This window comes from Solanum stenotomum, chromosome 3, assembly GCF_019186545.1.
Source record: "Solanum stenotomum isolate F172 chromosome 3, ASM1918654v1, whole genome shotgun sequence".
NCBI lineage: Eukaryota > Viridiplantae > Streptophyta > Magnoliopsida > Solanales > Solanaceae > Solanum > Solanum stenotomum.
In genome coordinates this window covers 63,397,974-63,420,444 of record NC_064284.1, presented here as the reverse complement: position 1 = coordinate 63,420,444, position 22,471 = coordinate 63,397,974, and the positions used below count along the sequence as shown (strand labels likewise).

General features: G+C 37.6%; 2 protein-coding genes across 5 annotated transcripts in view; one reads left to right on the top strand and one right to left on the bottom strand.

Moving 5' to 3' along the window:
- The window catches only part of LOC125860490 (putative disease resistance protein RGA3), a 12,252-nt gene extending 6,509 nt beyond the window's left edge, over positions 1-5,743 (top strand). The window contains exons 1-4 of one of the 4 annotated variants that reach the window (XR_007445861.1): positions 708-1,125; positions 1,734-2,116; positions 2,607-2,760; positions 5,605-5,743. The gene's annotated coding sequence lies outside the window, so the exon portion shown is untranslated. Of the gene's footprint in view, positions 1-707; positions 1,153-1,733; positions 2,117-2,606; positions 2,761-5,604 lie in introns of those variants that run through there. The other 3 variants (XR_007445860.1, XR_007445859.1, XM_049540459.1) reach the window with 3 other exon arrangements.
- On the bottom strand, positions 497-5,661 carry LOC125860492 (uncharacterized). Its single transcript, XM_049540461.1, has 6 exons — positions 5,449-5,661; positions 3,692-4,486; positions 3,118-3,311; positions 2,551-2,757; positions 1,784-1,844; positions 497-1,261 (listed from the first exon to the last, which is right to left on the bottom strand). Exons 1-6 carry the CDS (start codon positions 5,659-5,661, stop codon positions 713-715), a joined length of 2,019 nt encoding a protein of 672 aa, XP_049396418.1. The 3' UTR covers positions 497-712.
- Positions 5,744-22,471: the final 16,728 nt, after the last annotated feature.

Below are 22,471 nucleotides of genomic sequence, written 5' to 3'. Positions count from 1 at the left end.
AATTAAATATAAGAAAGTAGTCACTGGAATGATGGCACGGTGCTATACAAATTAGATGTGAGAAAATAGTCACCAGAAAGATACACGGTGACCCAACTTTTGCTAACATAATTGTTGGCCAGACGGGCGGCATATATGAGTAATAGCCGCCCGCCGGCAGCGGAAGCTCTTAGATTTTCTACCAAGATTGTAGAGGCTCTGATACCATGTGAGAAATATAGGAAAAAAATATTATTGAATTGTTGTGTTGTTAACATTATTACATTGAGACCCTATTTATAGACCCTAAAATATAACCCTATTCCTATTCTAATAGGATTGTATAAACATATTCCTATTTTAATAGGATTGTATAAACCTATTCCTATTCTAACAAAACGCTCATGCGTTATTTGTGTTTTGCACTTAAAGCCCCAATAGTTAGAGTTTTTTTGCGCTTTTCGCTTTTGATAGCACTGAGCATATCTACTTGGATATCTGCTGTTGCTGTTATGTTTGAAACTATGTTGCTAATTTTCTCTTGTTATGCAAGTACCAACAAGTAGAAAATTTCTGAATTCGTATAATCGTCATCATTCAAGTTAGTAAGCTAATTTTAACGCCCCCAACAATGTTATTTACTTACATCAGGGCTACCAAAACTGTTCTAGCAAGTAACAACATGCCTAATCTTATTTCTCAAAATAGTAGTAGAAAACTAGAAAAATCCTGTTTACTTCTGTCTTGAATCTGTACTGCTTGAACTACTGTTTGACTCCCTTTTAGCCTCATCTAATGCTCCATTTTGCTTCTCATCTGTCCCTAAAGTTTGTGGGATCAAAGGATTATAGTAAGAAGAATATGGATGTAATGTAATACAGCTTCCAGGTGCAATATATCTATAAGAAGAGGGGTAAGGGAATGGAGAGAACGCATTAGGTTGAGGCCAATATACAAAAGGCGGGACAGAATTTGGTGGATACATTGGGAAAACAGGATATGCACATTGGTTATGGTAGTGAATATTGGGCGCGGTATTAGCCATTACAGGTTTTCGCGTATATGCTGGTGCTTGAGGTGATGGTATTGGTATAGTCATCTGACTTGGAGACGAGGCGTAGCCCATTAGTCCAAATGGCGCAGGAGGTGGGGCAGAACATGAAGGTTCAGAATGTATAGTTGTAGCTTTCTCTGAAGTTTTGCTCTTAGAGATTGCTTCTCTCATGCTTTTCGATGATTTCGTCAATGCTTTTTTCCCCTGCTCTGAATTGGGACTAATATTCTGGAACAATGTGAACAATTGCATCAGAAAAGACATAAAAAGGTGTTAATTAGTCTAAGATGTGAAAGATAAACTCAAAACTAAAGGGATGTTTTCGCAAGATGATAAACTTTACAGTCACAAACAATGATTATCTTTCCTAGTAATAACTTATACTCCCTCGGTTTCAATTTAAGTGTCTTTAGTTTGACTAGGCACGGAGTTTAAGAAAATAAAGCAGGCTTTTGAATCTTGTGATCTTAAACTAAAAAGGTATGTAATGTGCCAAAATGTTCTTTGAATCTTGTGGTCTTAAACATGTCATTTAGAATGTTGGAATAAAAAAGCTGTTGAATATAGAAAGAGGCGTTCTTTTTTAAACAGACAAAAACGGAAAGTAAGACACTTGAATTGAAACGGAAGTAGTATTCTTCAGAACATTTAGGAAGGAATTATTATTCATAACTTGATGTAACTGAGTTTTACTTTGCAGCTGAGTTACCACAAATTTTGGAGAAAATGACTATGAGCTGCAGATCTTACAATAGCATCAGTCTCAGAATGTGATAGAAATAACTCCTCCCTTTCTGCATCCTCATCTGTCCTGCAAATATGGAGATGATTTGACAATAAGAAGAATCTTTCGAGCCCAACAAAATCAAAAAATTGCCAGCAGAATGTCCGCAAACAAGGTAAAAGGGATGCCAGGTGCACGAAGAACCCCTCGTTCATGAAGGGTCCGAGGAAGGGCCGTACCCAAGGGGGTGTGATGGTGGCATCTCATTGAAGCAAGCATCAGTGGCTGATTCTACAGATGAACATGTGACCTAGATGTCACATGGAGACAAACTTTACATTTCCCCAAGGCTCGAAAAGGTTTTCTCTTTCTTTAGATTTGCTTCTTTTGATCGATTCGGAATTGTTTTGTGATACCAAATCATTTATAGGCATCTGATAGCTTGTAAAAATGTACTCCCTCCGTCCCGATTTATGTGTCTTTCTTTCAAAAAGAATGTTTTTATATATTTTGTATGTTTTGATTTCCAACATTCCCATTTTACCATAACAACCCTCTCTTATGGGAGTGTACATGACATGTTCAAGACTACAAGATACAAAGGGTATTTTTGGTATGTTATACACACCTTTAGCTTAACACCACAAGATTCAAAAATCTTTTTTACATTCTTAAGCGTCATATCAAGTCAAACTAACATAACAAAATGAAACGGAGTGAGTATATACTCTTTTTCCGCGATGCACTATAGGCTACTTGAAATTATACAAGACAGACATGCTATGCAGAATACCTGTAATACTTCTGTAGGAGGTCCAAGTTCTTATATTTGGTTTCCCTTTGAACCAGGTCATTAGGAAAGCCAGCCATGAAGAGAAGTGTAATTCCTAAGGCCTTAAAGAAGAAGCTTCCGCTGCGAATATGGATCAGCATTGCCATCCGACATATCACCGGACCAAAAGATTTCAGTTTGTTTCTTCCCATTCGCTGCCGGACATATCTGGTATGACAATGCATCAATTTACAGACTAATAAAATCTCATCCATGAGAAAAAATGCCTAATTAATTTCATGTTTGTGCCTTCAGTCAAGATTTTGATATATCTTTAGACAACTAAAAACTCAATTTTGTTGTAATGTTAACTAGATCAGTTCAAGTTATATACATTACTATGTTAAGGATTTTTACACTATCACTGCAATTTTTAGTTTGTCATATCAGATTCGATATGGAGAGTTACCTATAAGTCAACTGAACCCATATTACACAAAAAAATTCCTTACATGGTCAGTACATGAAACATTAAGTCAATAATATTGCAACGAAATGTACGGAAACTCTATATTTATGCAGTCTTACTCATTTTGAGGAAGATTTCTTGTCCTTCCTCCTCCATACTTGATGCATAGGAATAAGCATGACGGACAGGTGGCATCCGAGGGACGCATGAACTTCTCCTCTTCAAGTATTTTAACAGGACACAAGGTTGGGTTGTGTCTGTTGGGATAGAATATCTTCCTCCGAAATCCAGGGTTATCGTATAATACATGCTCCTGGTACAGAACATATCAAGTCAATTGAAATTTGAACCACTTTGTAGGTATAAGAAAGTGATACAACAAAAGTTTTAGACATTCATGTTTAGTAAAATAACTTGATTAATAGTTTTCAATGATTTCTATCAGTCTATTATAGGAGTGAGCATGGGCCATCAAGAAAATCGAGCTTTTCTTCTGCTAAATGAATAGTTTTACAATGGGCAGATTTCTGTTCTTTCAATAAACAGTTGCTTCATTGAATGAAGAATTAAACTAATATGTATAATTCATGTATACTATGTGTATAACCATGTATAATCCAGTGTATAATCTATGTATACGGTCTAGAATTAGTAAACAGTGAAGCGACATATAATTGAAGTTTAGTAGCATACACCTGGATTTTTTGAATCTATATATGGTTCTCCCTTGTGTAAAATGCTGAAATGATTGAAGTCTAGTTCATATATGTCTTCACTCCCGTGCCTAATACCAAGAGGTGCGAAAACTAAGATTTTTCTCATAGTATGGGATTGAGCATTTTCCAGTGAAAGTTCTTTTGATCCTAGCATTTTCTTTACTTCCTTGGGACAGAATGCCATCTTTAGGGACTTTTTATGTGACGATGCACTTCCTGGTCTTCTTATTCCATGATCAATAGGACAGGCTTTTGAAAGCTCCTCGTAGGCTTCAAACATATAGGTTTCTTCATTATTTGCGTTCTTGCAAACGTCCATATCAGTTGGTGAACTTTTTTCTGCTGGATCTGCATGATGATTACAACTTCCCAAGACTGGTGGATCACTTGCTTCACCGATATCTTCTTTCAGTTCAGCGATCTCCTTCTCAATTTGCAATCTCTTGACATTTCCTCTATCTACAATGTCAGTATAAGTGCCACTGTCCTCAGATTCTTGGTCATCTTCATCTTCACTATCATCAGGGTCGTTATCTTCTGCTGAATCACTGTCTTTGGATCTTTCAAAATTCAGAAACTGAGTATCATCCATGCTCATCCAATTCACTAGGCAATGTTCCGTATGAACGTCTTTCGTTAGGAAAATTTCGGTATGATCCTTCACCTCTGAGTCCATTTTTCGTGTTCTGTCCTCATTAGTGTCGATACATTGTGCTACTCTTTGTCTCTTGAGCTTTCTGAAATGTCTTTCGTCTATACTTTGACTACTGGCCTGTGATAAAGATATATATTAAACACGACATATTCAGCTAGTACTCAACATTAAGCAAGTACATATGAATGTTCATAAATTTACAAAGATTTTCACTAATAGAACTGCTATATTATATGCTTAATATCTCTGAAGTTGCATATATACATAGATAAATATAACAGGACAAAATTTTACTTGTCAACATAACATAATTGCAGTAGTGCTGAAACTCTGAAACAGTAGCAAGTGATTAGTTATGTTATCACATTCTATTCGATTTCAGTTTTTTTTACTATGCTCAGCCTAATGCTTCTGCAAGTTCTTTGACTTTGAAAGTGAATCATGTTGTTGCATACGCTCCGAGGGAAACTCATATGTTGAACTTCTATTTACAATAGTAACCTATGTTCCTCAGACTCTCCAAAAATGTTGTCACCTATGTGTTGGATCCTCCAAAATGCGCTACTTTTGGAGGACTAGACACACACCAAACAGCATTTTTGAAGAGTTCGAGTAACATAGCTTATAACTTCCAGCAAGCTACTTGATACATTCCTTTCTACAGTTGTTGATAGAGTTTTCGCTCCACCACCCCCACCCCCCAAAAAATATATGATGCCATTACTTCACTGCCTAAGGAGAAACTTGCAGAGGTCTTAGCTATTGAAGTTCAACCAATCATTTCATAGCATCTTTTAAGTAACTGTCCGTTTGAACATTAAGTCTTCAAGAAGAGCAAAGGAACGTCACGAAAAAAGAAACTTCCTAGATATTTGATAATCACAAGTTAGCTCAATCAGATGAAAATAGACCTTGGGTGCCTAACTCAATCTCTAAAGCTTAGCTCGTGAGATGAGAACTGTCTCCAAGACCATATAAGGAGACAACAACTCATTCCCTCAACCAGTGTGTGGCACACTTACCAATAGTGAAGCAAAAACAGCTACATGTATATAAAAAGTTGAGTTGAGAAATTATACATTTCCATTTGAGAAGTTGAAATCTTTATGTCTTCCTTGTATGTGAGATTCAAGAACTGATAGTTTCTTCATGAGCTTCGCGTTTTTCTGTTTCTCCCTTTGCAATTCTGCAGAAATCTCAGCAATATTGACATTCAGAGTTTTCTCTTCTTTCAGTTCTTCCTCAACAGTGCAACATGTAGCAGAAGCATTCACCATGCTGTTTTTCAACATTCCTGTTTGTAATATTTCACCACAAATCCACAAGAGAAACTAGTTTTATTGTTTTTATTCTGGCCAGAGGCAGAGCTAAGGGCCGGGGAGTCGTCGAAAAATTATAATGTATATTCAAGATCAAAATTACCTTTTGTGTTTGTATATATACAACACATGTTGAATCCCTTTGTTGACTTCTTCATGTATTTACTTCTTTATATTTTGAAGGGCAACACTCGTCTCTCCCTATATGTGGAGTCTGGAGAAGGATCGAAGCACATTGAGTCTATCATAGACAGTCTCCCTATATTTATCTAGTAGATATTGTATCTCTCTCTCTTGACTTTTTCGTGAGTTTACTTCTTTATGTTTTGAAGGTATTCTCTCTGCATTTTTTGCAGGGTTTTTTCAACCTCAAAATTAAAGTGCATTTAGTACATTCTACACATCTTTAGTTTAAGACCACAAGATTTAAAAGTCTTTTTTTATTTTTTAAAATTTCGTATTGTCAAAATCAAACAAACAAATTGAGACGGAAGGTGTAATAAAAATAACTTGTGTACAACAAACACTCAATACTTTTACTAAAACAAAATTAAGAACTATATGTCTTCAAGATTGCTGCATAGGTTGAGGAATCTGTTTACTTCTGTCATTCAATTCTTTGGTTGGTTTTTCTTTTTCTTTTTATGGCACAAAAATTAAAATAATACTTAAGATAACAATTTTAAAAAAGGAAAGCTTTGCTGTTAAGTGAGGTTAGTTTCCCAATAATAGAAAACATTAGGAGCATCCTAGGCTATAGTTTGATGTTCCATATTTTTTTTCTATTTTCAATTCTCTCGAAAATTCTGACTCTACCACTGAACTGAATCATCAATGTACGAGTTTGGTCAAACTCATTGTTTTAATTCAAATCTTATATTTATATTAATGAGATGATATCATTATCTAGAATTTATAACCTATAAAGTTTAAATTTTCACTCCGCCTGCACTTACATTTCTTGTCCAGTATTCGTATTGAAGTCTGCCTAATTAAGATTTGTATTGAAGCTCCTTATCAAAGATTTTTTCATACTCAAAACTCGAACTCGAGACCTCCAATTCAGGAAGAAGCAGTACTATCCAACTTATTATATCCTTTGATGATGATCATTTTATGTAGTCACTAATTCATCCCTCCACTCCACATAGTAAACTCCAAGAATCAACATTTATTAAAGATCAATTTTTTAATTTTATCTTGGCATATGAGCCCAATGTAGCAATGACAGTCTGTTTTTTCCAAGACAAAAAAAAAAAGGAGAAAGTGCACACGTGCACATGAATATAATATGAATATGGAGGGGCAACATAGAATATTTATATTAACCTCTCGTGCAACTGACAACTCCAAAGGATTTGTCTCCATTGCAATTTATGTCGGCATAGGCTTAAAACGGATAATATCACATCAAGTGATTAAGCGTATCTTTGAATTGTATTATCTTAGCAATTGATATCAGAGTTAATGATTATGATAAAGTGATGGCATGAGGTTTAGTTTATTGTGTTTGTTACATGATACAAATCAATATTCTAATATTGACAAAAATATTTTAAATTAATTAGTCAAACATAAATTGTTACTCTTGATTTTTACTTTATTTTTGAAAAAAAAAATAGTTATGATAAAAGGAAAAAAAAAAACACTTTGTTGGAATATTAATTCAAAGTTGAAGTAGGAATTCTAAGTTGTTTAGGATTTGTTATTTTGATATTTATTTAATTAATGTCTAGTTAGAATTTATTTGTCCTAATTCATATAGGATAAATATTTTGTAGTCTTAATTTAATTTGGATGCTTACTATTATAAATAGGATGTTGTTAGCTATATTCAATATACAGAAAATACATAAACATACAAGAGTATATAATAGATAGAACTTGAAGTAAAATTCAAGAACCTTTAAGTTTATAAATAAAATATTTTCCTGCGAAGCGCAAATTTGAAAGCCGTCAAAAAGCCTATAAGTAAAAATTATAAGAAAAATAAGATCAAAAAAATAAAATCACCAAAGAAAACAGAAGATAGGCAGTACCCTTCCATAAATCTTTGTTGTATTCTATGTTGCTCGGACTCTAAAAAATGTTGCAATATTTATATTAAATTCTTTGAAAATGTATTTAAAAATATTGCCACATTCATATTGAATTCTCTAAAAATACACTATTTTTGAATAGTTCAACACGTATTCATTAATATTTTCAGAGTCCAGAATCAAAAGAACAAAAAGATTGGCCAAAAATTTCAACAGGACAACAAAATTGAATTGAGAACCAAAAGGGCAACATTTAGACGGTTTAACAAACTGTAAATTAGAGGAAAAAGAGCAAGGCGCAAACTTCTACGTGCCTTACAAGGCTCGGCTGTCAATGTCTTGTAAGACACACGGCGACTGCGCCTTGAAAGGTGCATAGAAGTTTGCGCCTTCCCCTATATATAAAAAAAAAAAATGATTAAAAACTTTTTGAATTAAATATGTGTTTATGTTATTTTAATCTTTCATCTTTTAGTATGTCTTTACATGCAACTTAGAAAGATGAATGTTATAGATGTTGTTTCCAAAAAAGAAAAGGTCAGTATTCAAGTTCTTCATAAGATTTTTTCCAAGGTGTCACTTTTGTCTAATTTTTTGTTGTATATATTGTATTGTCATAGCAATTTTACACTTCATGTACTATTTCTTCTTATAGAAATGTTGATTCTGAAGCAAACATGAAATTCAATTTCTTTTATACTGATATCTGTTGTGTTATTGAAATTTTGTTTTTTCAAGTCTTGTGAATGTTTAACAATCAATTTGAACAACACTTCTGCTAATAATAGAGTAGCAGTTTGTGCTTGGTCGTCCAAGTTTCAAAAGTGTTTATAGAAAAATGTTAGTATTTTTTATGCTTATGCCATTTATGCTACTGAGGGTCTACTGGAAACGATCTCTCTATTTGTCAAGGTAGAGATAAGGACTGCGTATACTTTGCCATTTTCAAACCCAATTTATATCACTATACTAGTATGTTGTCAAATTTATGTCACTACTCAAAAGTATGTACTCCCCACTCTCTAATATAAGTATAATTTTATTTTATTTATTTTTACTAAAATAACATAGATTATACATGCTTATGCATATACTATACATGGATTATACATATACAAAATATTCTGGACTCGACTATGTTAAAAGCCCAACAATAACTTCAAAAATTAGTGGCAAAAGGGTCTGGTGGACCCTTACTCGTATGAGTTTGTATTGTGAACCCTTCTACTTATCCATTTGTTATCTGGACCCCTGAACCCATCTAAACTTAACATTTTAAACATTTTTTAACCCTTTAGTTGTGCGTGTATCACAAACGCCTGACACGTAATTTTAAAAATAATTATAAATGACACGTGTATATATACCACTTCATGTCACCTTGACATTTTTATTATATTTAATTAATATATTTCTGATTTTTATTTGTCTTTTGCCACCAAATCCACCACTTTCCCCTCATTTCATCTCTCTTTCATCCTTCTTAAAACAAAAAAAATTCAACCTCTTCTACTCTTTTCATGGAAGAAAAAACACCAGTAGCAGAAATCATGGCTCAATCAAGGCAATCCGTCTTTGTTTTCATCCAAGTCGAAGAAGAGAGGTGTTTTCTTTAAAATATATTTTTAGACTGGTTTTAAGAGTCGCCACTTAATTTTTAAGAAAAATCAAGAAAACTGATTTTCAATAGATTAAAACAGGAAATCAATTGAAGATATTTAAAGGGGGGTTCGGGGTTCCTATTAATATTCTAGGAAGGTTTTTAAAGCACCTAGAATATCCGCTAATGCGGTTATCCGACAACTAATTATTTGGCTAAACTTGTCTAACTTTAGCATACATGACTAAGTTACGAAAATAAAGAGTTTGAAACTTGAAATCATTTTTTTAAGGGAAAGGAAAGTATTATAAGAGCATTTTGCTTAAGTGAAATATAATAAATATTAAGGTCAATTAAAAAATGAGTTGGTTTTAATTTTTCAATTTAAAACGGCTTTCTTTTGGGGAGTTGAATTTTTAGAATCTTAAGATTAGTTTTAGCAAATAAAACACATAGTAGCAATAGATAAGGAAAGGAAGTTTGGGCCCAAGTTTGGTTTTTCTGTCCGCCTGGACCAATACTTGGGCCCATTTTCGTTTTGGACTTTTGACCCATTTGAGTCATTTATACCTGTCCTATTCTAACGTAATAGAAATATTTCTATTTGGGCCTTAGGTCAATTCTTCCGCCTGTCCTAAACTAACACGATAATAGCAATTAAAATGACAAGGGGGGCTTAGGCCCAAAATAACAAAATACAATCTTTTATAAAGATTAGGCCTTTGGCCCAATCTTTTCAAATTTTCTCAATTGGTTGCTCCTTTCAACTTCGGGACCTGTTCGTCGATTTTTATAGCCGGCTGACTCGGAAGGAAACTTGAGCCCTTAAGGCTCTCCCGAAATGCAAATAGGAGGATAAGAGTTCGTAATGAACTCGGACAGATTCACATGCAAACCAAACAAAAGAACGAGAGAATCAGTAACCAGTAATGACGTCTCTGAAATAGTCGCTAAATGATAGACGTATCAAAAGGAACATAACCCATTTATATTGCAAACAATTAGCAGTAGCTGTGAACAAAAATGCAAATAAATGAAAAGAAAACCCAAGAGCAAGCCAAGGTGACCAAACTCCTCACGCTTATACTATTGTCTCTGACTCACTCCCATTTTTAGCAAATTACCAGTAGTCAACATGAATCAGTCAAGGACTAAATAAATAATAAAATAATTAAGTTCTAAATTGTAGACCGAAGAAATAAGTCAACATGAAATTGCTAAAGTCCAATTTGGCAACTACGGCAGCAAGGACATATATTTGAGACCGAAACAATTCATTACTTAGCACACTTTAGGAACACGTGAATCAACCAAGGAATATATTTCTAAAAAAAATAATTATTGATTTTAAACGTAAGATGAACAAGTCGGAATCTTTGTTAAATATTTATCTCAACAATACTACTTTTAACTGAAAAATCAACTTATTGCAGACGAGGAGACTAATAACGCAATAAAGGCTATCATTCTCCGCATTCTTAAGTAATTGTCACCCGGAACTTTCGGTACATAAAACAACATTAACTACTGATAGAGGGGTCAAATTCCAAATAAGTTGGGGAGCTAGTGATGAGATCATTAAGGGATAAAGAGCATGTTGGACACAAACACAAGTAGACATGAATAAATACAAGAAAATGCAAAGAAAAGAGACATTATTAAGCAAAGAAACACGTAAATGACCAAGATAGATGGCAAACCAACATCAGGAGACATATTTAGATTTAGACGCAGATATAAGAGCCATTGCAATTTCAATTAGTGGCAACATGCTAGAAAATTAATTACTACGCCTCAAAATCATCGAACAGTTAGCCGATATTTAATAACCCGATGCAAAGCTGCAATTTTACTTCAAGAACAACAATAGACATTGAATACTCTCGATCAATCGCTAAACTGGCAGAGCATACTTGTTGCACAGGTTAAGCAAAAACAAACAGCAAAGAGAGAAACTACCGATGTTGACGTTAATGGACGAGTGAAACAAAGGCGTACATGCTCGGTGACATTCAAACGATAAATTCAAGAAGAGATTAGTGAAACACTCTTAAATAAACCAACCAAGAAACAACAAATCTAGGCACGAATCGACAAGATAAAAAAACGCTACTTACTGGTAGACAATGAGATAACTAGAATGTCGCAACTAAGGCGTATCAAAACGTCAAGAACTTAATAGCTATCAGCAGGAGGCGAACTTCCATAATACCAGTAAAACACTATCTTAAAACATAAAGGAAGAAAATCATACAAAGAAGGAGTTGTTACCTTCAAAGGTGCAGCGAAATAGAGACAATACGAGCAGAACCACGACCTTCACCACACCGAAACTCGAACTAAAACCATAGACAAGATCTTTGAGAAGAAATATCAAACCCAGACACTTAAAGAAAAACGAGTATCTCCTCTATTTTTCCTTGAAATGTATTTAGTGCTTTAGCTATTTTGCTTAAGTTATTTTTTCGTTAATTTCTCCTCTGAAAAAAAAATTCCCCTGTAATGAAGGAGAAGAAGAGTTTAAATAGAGGAAAATAGGGTTCGGTTTTGGGGGAGGAAAAGAGTGAAAATCTCGGATGAACAAGGCCCAACCATTTCAAATCAAATTCCTTCCGGAATCCAGCCCATTTCAGCACGAAAATCCCATTTTTTAACAAGAAATCGAGCGAGGTGGAGGGCTAGGATCGACCTATTGTACTCGCAGCTCGACGTGGCTTCAATCCTGCGTGGCAAGGACGAAACACGGCTATTGCAGGTGTTTTCGCTGCTGGAACAGTACTATCGTACTGGGTGAAGAGGACGACGCGTCCTCTGCTTTGGAGCCGTTGGAATTTTTGTTTTCCGTGTATTTTCACGTTGTTGCGTGTTTTTCCGTGAATTGCGATGGCTTCTGTTGTTGGAGATGGTTGTTGCTACTGTTTCGTCTATTTGACGCCGCTTCACGTTGCTGGAAGCGTTGTTGAAGAAGAAAGACAATGTGGGGTCGTGTATGTTGTTGTTATTGGAGAATGGGGCTTCCTTTGGTATTGGGCTTCACTTGAAAGGAATAAAATAACATACAGAAGGCCCAGCATCTGGTCTTTTACATGGGTCAAAGGAAATGTTAGTAAATGACCATAATTGCAATCGAGTGAAGTTAAAAACTTAGCCGATTTGAATTTAATCGGTGATTTCGGCCAAAGTTAAATGAGATGAATTAATATAAATTAATTAATGAGCTTCTTAATATTTAACGAAATAAAATAACTAACTCAATTATGAAATATTTAATTTAAATACAAACCAATTAATTCAAAATTGCGATTATGATTTAAACTGAACTAAGTTAAAACAAAATCTTTTTGACGTGATTTTCAAAATATAGAATTAAAAATATACATATGTTATTTAAATATTATAAAAAAGTGACAAGACTAATTAAAACTAACTCGAAAATATTTTGAACTTTATAAAGTCACTTATTTTAAATTGCTTGAAAATTAAGAAGCTTGGAAATTAATTCTATCGGGGGAGGGTCAAAATTGGGTGTCAACAACTGTCCCTCGTTTTACTTGGATTGATGAAAGAAATTCGAGGAAAATGAAATTGACAAATCCAATTTTGACCGACCACATCTTCATCTTTCAAAAAGGGTTTTGGTACGGACTTTAGGAATTATGGTCGAACCCCGGAAATGGGTCTCCTACATATCTCAGGCTATATGAGAATTCAGGCCACTTGTAGTTTGATACGCTTGATTTGACGGACGATTTGAAAAGAATTCAGAAGTTATCCCGATCTCGGATTATGAAGAGACCGAAATGCTCGGGAATAAGATTTGGGAGTGAATGTTGGGATACAACCGAGTTTTCATCATTGATCCCCCAACTTAGGGAATCAGGCTGCTCATAGTTCGACTCGATCGGTTGAAAGGGAAATCTCTTATGTTAAGATATCCTTCGGTTCAGGAAGAGTGACTAAAATAAATCGAGCATGAAAAGGAGTCTTGCAACCTCTTAGCCATGAATGTGGTGCACTTCACACCCATAATTAAGAACTCACCCGGACATAACTCCCAAAGCTCTTGGTGCATCGTCACTCAGATTGGAAAATTGCTTTCGGTGAACCCAAAATTTCCCGGATGCAAAACTGAAACCATGAAACCTAAAGAAAAACCCACATGCCTTCTAATAGGGGTTTGGTTTGATTGTGGTGGAAGTCGCTCCTCTACTCGCGTCCTAAGAGTTTGACACTCCTCTTTGGACTGTATTCCAGTTCGCTGCTAAGAAAAAGTTCCACGTTGTGCTGCATTCTTTTTTATGTCGTCCGCACCTGTGGTTTGTTTTGAGAATTCATCCTCTCGGATGCTCTCGACAAAGACTGAGATAAAATTTATTAGCATAAAAATGCAATTCAAAAGGAGAGATAGTGTCGTTTACTGTGTTGACACTTAATTGCACTTCTTGAACATTTGATGTCTACTCCATCGGGTTTGACGTAAAGCAAATAAAGCTTATGTCTCATATTTGCAATATAATCTTTCTTTGATGTCAGAGCAATAAAATACGCTGATGTAACATGTTGACGGTTCTCTTGATGTTGTTGATGATGATTCTCTTGGTGTCGTTTTTGCAAATAAAAATGATGCAATATTGATTTTCTTGCAATGCATGAATTTTTCCTCCGCAATGCATGTATCTTCTCTTGCCATGCATGAATCTTCTCTTACAATGCATGACCCTTTTTCTCGTGATGCGTGAATCTTTTCTTGCAATGCATGAATCCCTTTTCTTGCGATGCATGAATCTTCTCTTGCAATGCATGGATTCCTTTCCCGCGATGCATGAACCTTTTTCCAGCAATGCGTGAACCTTTTTCCAGCGATGCGTGAACCTTCTCTTGTGATGCATGAATTTCTTTTCTCGCTATGCATGAATCTTTTTTCCGCGCTGTACGAATCTTCTCTTGCAATGCATGAATCTTCTTTTCTCGCGATGCATGAATCTTATTTTGCAATGCATGAAGCCCTTTTCTCGCGATGCATGAATCTTCTCTTGCAATGCATGGATTCCTTTCCCGCGATGCATGAACCTTTTTCCCGCGATGCTAATGAATCTTCTCTTTGTTGTGCATGATTTCCTCTAGCTATGCATGACTTCGATGATGCCTCCCTGATACCGAATGAAGATGATGCCTCACCCAGCAACATAGGTGATCTTCTGGGTATCTTTTGGACGGCGATATCGTCTTAATCGATAATATAAATAAAAATGACCCTCAAAGTAGTGGTATCATTTCATTTGAGAATACGATATAAATGACTTACAGGGTAAGAATATTATCAGATCTCATAATATAATGCAGATGAATATCTTCTAGGTATCTTTAGTTGCTGGAAAGTAATAATATTTCTCTCTTCAAGGTTTTCATTTGTTCCATATCCGAACATAATTGCATGTTCATTATAAACCTTGCCTTGCTGAGAATTTGAATAAAGTAATGCTACTCATATTCCCAATTCTTGGTATAAGAAGCATAAAATATTTCCTGCATACACAGAAAAGTTGTCAATTTGGAGAGCTCTTCGTCCTTTTGACTTCTCTGTATTCATTTAATGGAAGAATATGCCGATCTTGAGGCAAACCTATAGACCTGCATCTACAGAAAACTGTTAGTTTTTTACAAAATGAACTGATTTGTGTCGATCTCTTCGGTGGTCTGCTCCTTGTCTTGCTATCTCCGGTTGATTTTTCCGATCTCCCGCTTCTTGATAAATAAGACAAAACATTATTTTTTTTTGCAAATATAATTGAAATATGAAGGAAATTTTTTTTTAAGGAAAACAGATTTTCAAAAGTTATGTTTGGAAAAAGCCACTGCCAAGTGTTATGTCACGTCAGGTTTAATGAACGTCATTCGGAGTTGGTGTTTTGAGATCTGTCTGATTACTTGCTGGGAAGTATTCAAAGCTGTTCCAAACTGCCGATGAGCCTGTTGAAATTTTGAGGTCATCCTCAAAATTTCTGTACCAGTTAACTGTCTCGGCTTATCCTTAACTGTTGGCGAGCAAATCACGAAATTTTTTAGATCTTCTCAAAAATTTTGTCCCAGTTACGAATCTCAAAGTAACTTCAATCTTGGCTTTGTTGGAGAGATCTCTTTCTTGAGAATTTTTGAGTTCCTCTAAAAAATTTTGTCCCAGTTTCTATTGTAAAGATAAAATAGAAATCTCACGGGAGATATGACCGAGCCCTTGTGGCGCCTACATATCCCGTTGAGGCAGGAATCAGGTCAAACGTAGTTCCCTCTCAAGGATTGACAAAAATAAGAAATTTTCAAAGAAAGTGACCGTGGCCGACATAGGCTGCCTACGTATCATTCTTGAGAATTCAGGTCGAACGTAGTTCAAATACTAAAGAAAATATTTAAAAGGGATAAAAGGGTGACCGAGGCCGACATAGGCCGCCTACGTATCTCGTTTTTGAGAATTCAGGTCAGACGTAGTTCATTACAAAGGGATAAAATTTTAAACGAAACGATTACAAGCAAATAGAACGATTACAAGCAAATGATACAAACTGAAACTTCACACGTAATATCTCTTGACAGCATCTGAGTTGATTGGTTTCGACCATTCGGTATCATCCACCTCCGACAGGACCAAGGCACCTCCAGATAACACTTTGCGAACCATGTAGGGTCCTTGCCAATTTGGTGCAAATTTCCCTTTGTATTCATTCTGATGAGGGAAAATGCGTTTAAGGACCAACTGACCAACCTCAAACATTCTGGCTCTTACTTTCTTGTGGAAGACACGAATCATTCTTTGTCGATACAATTGTCCATGACAAACAACAACCATTCTCTTCTCATCAATCAGTGTTAACTGATCAATCCGCTTGCGAACCCAATCAGCATCACTCAATTCAGCTTCTTGGATGATTCTCAATGAAGGTATCTCAACTTCTGCAGGTATAACTGCTTCTGTTCCATATACTAGCAAATATGGAGTAGCTCCAACTGATGTTCTGACAGTCGTTCGGTAACCCAACAAAGCATATGGCAACATCTCGTGCCAACCTCTGCGATTATCAATCATTTTCCTTAAAATCTTCTTTATGTTCTTATTGGCAGCTTCTACAGCTCCATTCATTTGGGGACGATAGGCGGTTGAGTTTCGGTGAGTAATCTTGAATTGTTCACATATCTCTCTCATCAAGTGACTGTTAAGATTCGCTCCATTATCAGTAATGATGAATTCCGGTACTCCAAACCTACATATCAAATTGTTACGAACAAAATCGGCTACAACTTTCTTGGTCACCGACTTGTACGAAGCTGCTTCCACCCATTTGGTGAAGTAGTCAATGGCAACCAAAATGAATCTGTGTCCGTTAGAGGCGGTTGCTTCTATTGGGCCAATGACATCCATGCCCCAAGCTACAAATGGCCAAGGCGAACTCATAGCATTGAGTTCGTGCGGCGGCACCCGAATCAAATCTCCGTGCACTTGACATTTATGACATTTCTGCACAAACTTGCAACAATCATGTTCCATAGTCATCCAAAAATAGCCGGCTCGAAGGACCTTCCTCGACAAAGTGAGTCCATTCATATGAGTACCACAAACTCCGGCATGTCTTTGTTCCAGAAGCTTCGCAGCTTCACTGGCATCAACACATCTGAGAAGACCTAAATCTGGAGTCCTCCTGTAAAGGACTTCCCCACTTGCAAAGAAATTGAGGGCCATACGGCGTATCGACTTCTTCTGGTTAAACGTTGCATTCTCAGGATAAGTCCTGTCCTCTAAATACTTCTTGATGTCAAAATACCAAGGTAAACCATCTGGTTCTGCTTCAACATGTGAACAATGAACAGGCTCTTTTACCTCTATATCCACTGGATCGATATAACTTGTATCTGGATGTTTAATCATTGAGGCGATGGTGGCAAGAGCATCGGCTAACTCATTTTGTGTTCTGGGAGTGTGTCTGAACTCAATTTTGTGGAATCTTTTGCACAACTTCTGTATATACTGCACGTATGGTGTGGTTTTTGGTTTATTCACGGCCCATTCTCCTTGAACCTGATGAATCAAGAAATCTGAATCTCCAATAACCAAAAGCTCATGAACATTCATGTCGATAGCCATCTTCAAACCAAGGATACAAGCTTCATACTCAGCCATATTGTTCGTGCAATTAAATTGGAGTTTAGCCGCCATAGGGTAGTGCTGACCGGTTTCTGATACTAAGACCGCTCTGATTCCTTTCCCTTGATGATTTGCCGCTCCATCAAAGAATACTCTCCATCCGGGGTACGCTTCAGAAATATCTTCACCCACGAATGAAACTTCCTCGTCAGGAAAATAAGTCTTGAGCGGTTCATACTTCTCATCAACTGGATTCTCTGCAAGATGATCGGCTAAGGCCTGTGCCTTTATCGCCTTCTGAGTCACGTACACGATGTCAAATTCACTCAAAAGCATTTGCCATTTAGCCAACTTCCCGATCGGCATTGCTTTCTGGAAAATATACTTCAACGGGTCCATCCTGGAAATAAGGTATGTGGTATAAGAAGACAAGTAATGTCTTAATTTCTGAGCAATCCAGGTCAAAGCACAGCATGTTCTCTCCAAAAGAGTGTAATGGGCCTCATACGGAGTGAACTTTTTGCTCAAATAATAAATGGCTAGCTCTTTCTTCCCAGTTTCGTCATGTTGACCAAGCACACATCCCAATGCGTTATCTGAGACAGACAGATATAACAATAATGGACTCCCCTCTCGCGGAGGGACTAACACCGGCGGATTGGACAAATAGTTCTTGATGGCATCAAAAGCAGTTTGACATTCTCCGGTCCACTTGGTCGAGACATCTTTTTTCAATAACTTAAAGATGGGCTCACACACCACGGTGGATTGAGCTATAAACTGACTGATGTAGTTCAACCTTCATAAAAAGCTCATCACCTCTTTCTTGGTCTTCGGAGGGGGTAATTCTTGGATTGCCTTGATCTTGGAAGGGTCAAGCTCAATGCCCCTCCTGCTGATTATAAATCCCAACAACTTGCCAGCTGGCACTCCAAAAGCACACTTGGCAGGATTTAACTTCAAATTGTATCGGCGCAAGCGATCAAAGAACTTTCTCAAGTGAGTCAAGTGATCCGAACTCTCGTGGGATTTGATTATAACATCATCTACATACACCTCGATCTCCTTATAAATCATATCATGAAAGATGGTTGTCATGGCCCTCATATAAGTAGCACCGTCATTCTTGAGACCAAAAGGCATCACCCGATAATGATATACACCCCAAGGTGTAATGAAAGCTGTCTTTTCTGCGTCTTTTTCATCCATCAGGATCTGGTGGTAACCCACATAGCAATCCACAAACGACTGCATCTCATGCTTAGCACAATTATCAATAAGGATGTGAATGTTTGGCAATGGGAAATTATCTTTTGGGCTAGCTTTGTTGAGATCTCTGTAGTCGACACAAATTCTGATCTTTCCGTCTTTCTTGGCAACCGGAACAACGTTGGCTAACCAAGTCGGATATTGCGTCACTTCCATTACTTGAGACTCGATCTGTTTTGCAATCTCCTCTTTGATCTTCAAACTCAACTCAGGCTTGAACTTTCGAGTCTTTTGTTTTACTGGACTGAAATCTTGATTGATTGGCAACTTGTGGGACACCATATTTGTGCTCAACCCCGGCATGTCTTTATAAGACCAGGCAAACACATCAATGTACTCCCTGAGCAAACGAACCAGGTCTCTTCTTTGAACTTCAATCAGATGGACACTGATTCTGACTTCTTTGACACATTCCTCATCCCCAAGATTCACAGTTTCAGTTTCTTCAAGATTGGCTTGTGTTGATTCTCGAACTGTCGAAACTCCTCAGCAATATGTTCGGGTACCTCATTTTCTTCTTCATATTCCTCGTACTCATCATCACCTGCCTCATTTTGTTCACTCGGTTCATGACATGACATGACACTGGCAGGTTTTAAATTAATATTACTGAAATCATAAACAAACAAAGTTAGGAAAGTAAAATATAAACAGACAAGTAAACAAATTTCGATAAAAGAGGCTCTCACTTAAGTTGAAAAAGCAAGAACGAATTTTGGCCATGGCCAAGAGCCATTTTGCCTTTTTGAACATCACAAGGGAATTTAAAAACTTCAAACAAATAAAACTGCATAAAGGGTGGGTCTCGGGCCTCTTCCGGACTACCATCGATTAAAAAAAAAAACAAACAAAGACTCATGTCTTTTCTACCAAGCTGTACGGGAAATCAGGAGCTGTGTGGAGGTCCAATTCTGCAACTGCTCCTCAAGTTCTGCATCACGGATGCCTGATGTCCCAGCTTCTTCTTCGATGACTGCATCAATCTCCTCAAAAAGGCCCAAGATTCCTTCCCCGAGACCATTATCATCGACATATCCTTGCACCGGGAATGACTGGTGCAGATGAGGAATTGGCCTGGCCAATGCTTGATCAACATTCTTACTCTTCATTTCTGCTTCGTCATCTGTGGGGACATATCCCAAACCAAATTTTGCTCCTTTGGCCGAAATTTGGATAGGCTCGACGATTCCTTGAAAGTGTTTCCCCAATCCGAAACCTGGTTTGAAACCATTCTGGAGCATGACGGTAGTGATCATCTTGTACACGGTAGGCATAGGAGACAGTGGAGCCAAGTCATCACCGATTGCATTTACCAGCTCCACCGTGTAGAAATCACAACCTCGGGAGACATCATCAACGATCGGTGCATACCCATTGGAATGACTCCTTTCACCATAAATGACCAATTCCTTGTCCTTCTAAACAAACTTCATTAGTTGGTAAAGGGTAGAAGACACAGCCCCAACCATATGAATAAACGATCTTCCCAGAAGCAAGTTGTAACTGGTGTTGATATCCAACACCTGGAACTCCACATTAAAATCCGCAGGACCCACCTGAATATCCAAGTTTACTGCACCCAATGTGTCTCTTTGTACTCCGTCAAAGGCCTTCACATTGACTTGGTTCTGGTGAAGCTTTCCCAAGTCAAATTTCAGTTGCCTTAAAGTCGAAAGTGGGCAAATATTAAGACCGGATCCATCATCGACCAAGACGCGATTAATTATCTTATCTCGACACATACAGGTGACGTGCAGAGCTTTGTTATGCATCCTCCCTTCAAAGGGCAGCTCTTCGTCACAAAAACGGATTCGGTGTCCTCGGATGACCTGGTTTATCATGGTTGCTAAATTGTCACTGTTAGTACCCACAGGCACATAAGTATCATCCAAAGCCCTCATCAGAGCCTGTCTATGTAACTGTGAACTCATCAATAAGGCCCACACAGAGATCTGAGCCGGCGTCTTCTCCAAATGCTTCACAATTGAATAATCTTTCGACTGCATTTTTCTCCAGAACTCCTCGGCCTTGGCTTCACTGATCGCCCTTTTTGTTTGGTCCTTCTTCTGCCCCCCTTAGGCTAATTCTTTCGGTGTGTAGCACCTGCCAGATCTGGTCATGCCTTGAGTAACTGCCGTTTCAATAACAAATTTTGGTCGGGTAAGAGTTTCTCGTGGCACCAAGGCAACAGCCTTCTCGAATGTCAGAATCACAAACACTTTCTTCTCTCTAATGCTCAACGAAGCTACGGTCTTTTCCAGTTCATCAGGAGCAATCGGAACTATTGCCTTTGTCACGCACCAGTCGTCATCTGTCTCTATCATATCGACAGTGGCGCCTCCATGATTTGGCAAAGGATTACTATTGACATTGGGCGCAATTGTCTGAAGAGAGACCACATTCTGGTCAATCAGGTCTTGAATCTTATGCTTCAGGTTGATACAGTCTTCAGTATTATGTCCAACACTGTTGGAGTGATACGCACACCTCTGATCAGGTCTGTAAAATTTTGAGCTAGTGTCAACCGGCTTGGGCCCTACTGGATGAATATATCCTGCCGCAGTTAATCGTTCGAACAACTTTGTTCGGCTTTCAATAAGCGGAGTGAAAATTCTAGCAAGCTTCTTCTTAAATCTAGGACGGGGGGGATCGTAATTGCCTTGTTGAGGGGGAGGCATTTGGCGATAATTTGGAGCATTCGGACGGGGGGATTGATATCTGGGATATAAGTTGGTTTGGTAGTTTGGTTGTGGAGCTTGGTAGTTTGAGGGGGTATTTTGGTAAAGTGGAGCTAGGGTTTGGTACGTTGGGGGAGGCGTTTGGTAATTTGTCTGAACGTTGGCACAGTTGGGGGAGACATTTCGGTAGTGATGAGATGGAGTCTGGTAAACTGGAGGGGGAGTTTGGTAGATAGTAGGGGGAGTTTGGTAATTAGGAGGGGGTGTGTTTTGATAGTTGGGAAGAGGGGTATATTGGTAATTGGTGGGAGGGGTATTTTGGTAATCAGCCTGTGCATAACAAGCCGGGTACAAACTCTTGAAGGTCGAGAACGACCTTGGTATAATGATGATTTTCTTGGGGTCTTCTTCCCCTCATAAGAGATAGAGGACACATCCTCTCTTTTCTTCTTCAACAAGCCCGACGATCTGGGTGAGGCAGCAACACGGGCAATCTTCCCGGTTCTCAATCCATCTTCGATAGTCTCACCTACCTTTGACTATCTCAGCAAATTTTGCTCCAACTTAGCAACATAATTCTATCGTAATATTCGGGCTCTTGCACTCGCACAAACACTTCGACAATTTCTTTTTCTGACATGGGAGGTCTAACTCTAGCCGTCTCCTTTCGCCATCTATATGCAAATTATCTGTAACTCTCGGTCGCCTTCTGCTTCATCTTTTCCAGGGAGTAACGATCAGGAACGATCTCCACATTGTAGGCGAATCGTTCGATGAAGTCCTTAGCCAGAGCATTCCAGCTAGACCACTGTTATGTTTCATGAGACGTAAACCATTCTAGAGCTTCTCCGCTCAAACTTCGGCTAAAAAACTGAATTAACAAAGTTTCGTCTCTCCCAACTCCCACGAGTTGGTCACAGTAAGCCCTCAAGTGCGCTAAGGGGTTCCCTGTTCCTCCAAAGATGTCAAATTTTGGCACCTTGAACCCTTCCGGGAGGTCCAAATTTGGATGAATGCATAGGTCTTCGTAACTCAACCCGACAACCTCAGGAACGCAGTTCAACTC

What these genes read in the sequence shown, in the direction of transcription:
- LOC125860492 (XM_049540461.1), bottom strand. Translation starts at nt 5,661, where the DNA reads ATGTTGAAAAACAGCATGGTGAATGCTTCTGCTACATGTTGCACTGTT. An exon ending in TAGATTCAAAAAATCCAGGT is followed by an intron (nt 3,312 to 3,691) that starts GTATGCTACTAA and finishes GTTCTGTACCAG; the next exon opens with GAGCATGTATTATACGATAA. An exon ending in AGAAATCTTCCTCAAAATGA is followed by an intron (nt 2,758 to 3,117) that starts GTAAGACTGCAT and finishes TTGTCATACCAG; the next exon opens with ATATGTCCGGCAGCGAATGG.